The sequence below is a fragment of the Colobus angolensis genome, unplaced genomic scaffold (genome assembly GCF_000951035.1).
Source record: "Colobus angolensis palliatus isolate OR3802 unplaced genomic scaffold, Cang.pa_1.0 Scaffold39, whole genome shotgun sequence".
Lineage (NCBI taxonomy): Eukaryota > Metazoa > Chordata > Mammalia > Primates > Cercopithecidae > Colobus > Colobus angolensis.
The window spans coordinates 4669763-4671061 of record NW_012117265.1 but is presented as its reverse complement, the minus strand read 5'-3'; the positions used below and the strand labels follow the sequence as shown (position 1 = coordinate 4671061).

Here is a 1299-nt window from a genome sequence, read left to right as displayed (position 1 = left end):
AAGTAATGCATAAGAATGGCAGGATTTGGGCTGGGCATGGTGGCCCATGCCTGTAATCCCAGTACTTTGGGAGGTCGAGGTGGGAGGATCATTGAGTTCAGGAGTTCCAGACCAGCCTGGACAAGGTGGTGAAACCTCGTCTCTACAAAAACCACAATTAGCCAGGCATGGTGATGCACGCCTGTAATCCCAGCTACTCGGGAGGCTCAGTCAGGTGGATCACTTGAGCCTGGGGAGGTAAAGGCCACAGTGAGCTGTGATTGCACCGCGGCAACTCCAGCCCGAGTGACGGAGCAGGACCAAAAACAAAACAAAACAAAACAAAACAAAACAAAGGCAAGATTTGAGATTTAGAAAAAGACTGTCATGTGTGTCATGAGAGGGAGTATCAGGACTTGAGCATTTAAGAGTGACAAGGGCAGAAAGAGAATAAAATAGTACTCAAACAAGGAGGGGGTTTGCAGGATGATGAAGGAGAGTTTTGACCTTGAACTTTCTGTGCTTGACTCAGATCTCCCTGATGATATCCCAGGAAGCAGGTCAGACCTATCTCCAGAGGGGGAGAGGAAGGATGAAAGTCCAAAGCAGCTGAGATGCTTGTCCTGAGAAGGCAGGCTTCATTGATCAATTTCACCCTGTTTCATGACTTATTTTAATAGTGTAAGAGGAAAAGAAGTGTGATGGGCAAGAGTTCACAGAGGAAGCAACGTGACTGTGTAAACCAATGCAAATCAAAGCCTGGCTTGAGCACCTCAATCCCTCTGAGAATGTCCAGCTACACATTCAAGAGGCCAGTTACGAGGATTACACCCCATCCTGGCAATGAGGTCAGATACCATCAATGGGAGGAGAGCTTGGAGAAGCCTCAGCAGGTCTGCTGGCAGAAGAGACTCCAAGGACTGCAGGCTTACAGCAGTGCAGGGGAACTTTTAAGTACTTTGGATCTTGCCAATACTTTGCAAAAACTTGTCCCTAGTTACACAGGTGGATCTCTGCTGGGGGATCTTACCGGTGGTCTGGAGCACTCCTGCCCCATGCCCTACCTTGCCTGCTCTTCAGATGTGGTGGAGATAGTTCCCAGAGAGGGAGTGGGTATCTCGCAGCTCCTCTGCAAACAATTTCTGGTCACCGAGGAAGATATCAGGAAACAGGAATGGAAAGTGAAGACAGTCAGAGAGAGACTCGCAATAGCACTGATTGCGGATGGACTCGCTAATGAGGCAGAGAAAGTGAGAGACCAAGAAGGCTGTCCTGAAAAACGCTATGAAAAAAAGGGAAGATAGTGCAGATGAAATAAAG

General features: G+C 48.3%; 1 protein-coding gene across 4 annotated transcripts in view; it reads left to right on the top strand.

The window, feature by feature from the left end:
• MBD3L1 (methyl-CpG binding domain protein 3-like 1) overlaps positions 1 to 1293 on the top strand; it is a 10963-nt gene extending 9670 nt beyond the window's left edge. For all 4 annotated transcript variants that reach the window (XM_011954921.1, XM_011954920.1, XM_011954922.1 and 1 more), the window contains one exon: positions 660 to 1293. In XM_011954921.1, the coding sequence (XP_011810311.1) occupies positions 681 to 1283 (603 nt within the window). In that variant the 5' untranslated portion in view covers positions 660 to 680 and the 3' untranslated portion in view covers positions 1284 to 1293. The remainder of the gene's footprint in view (positions 1 to 659) is intronic.
• The last annotated feature ends 6 nt before the right edge of the window (positions 1294 to 1299 follow it).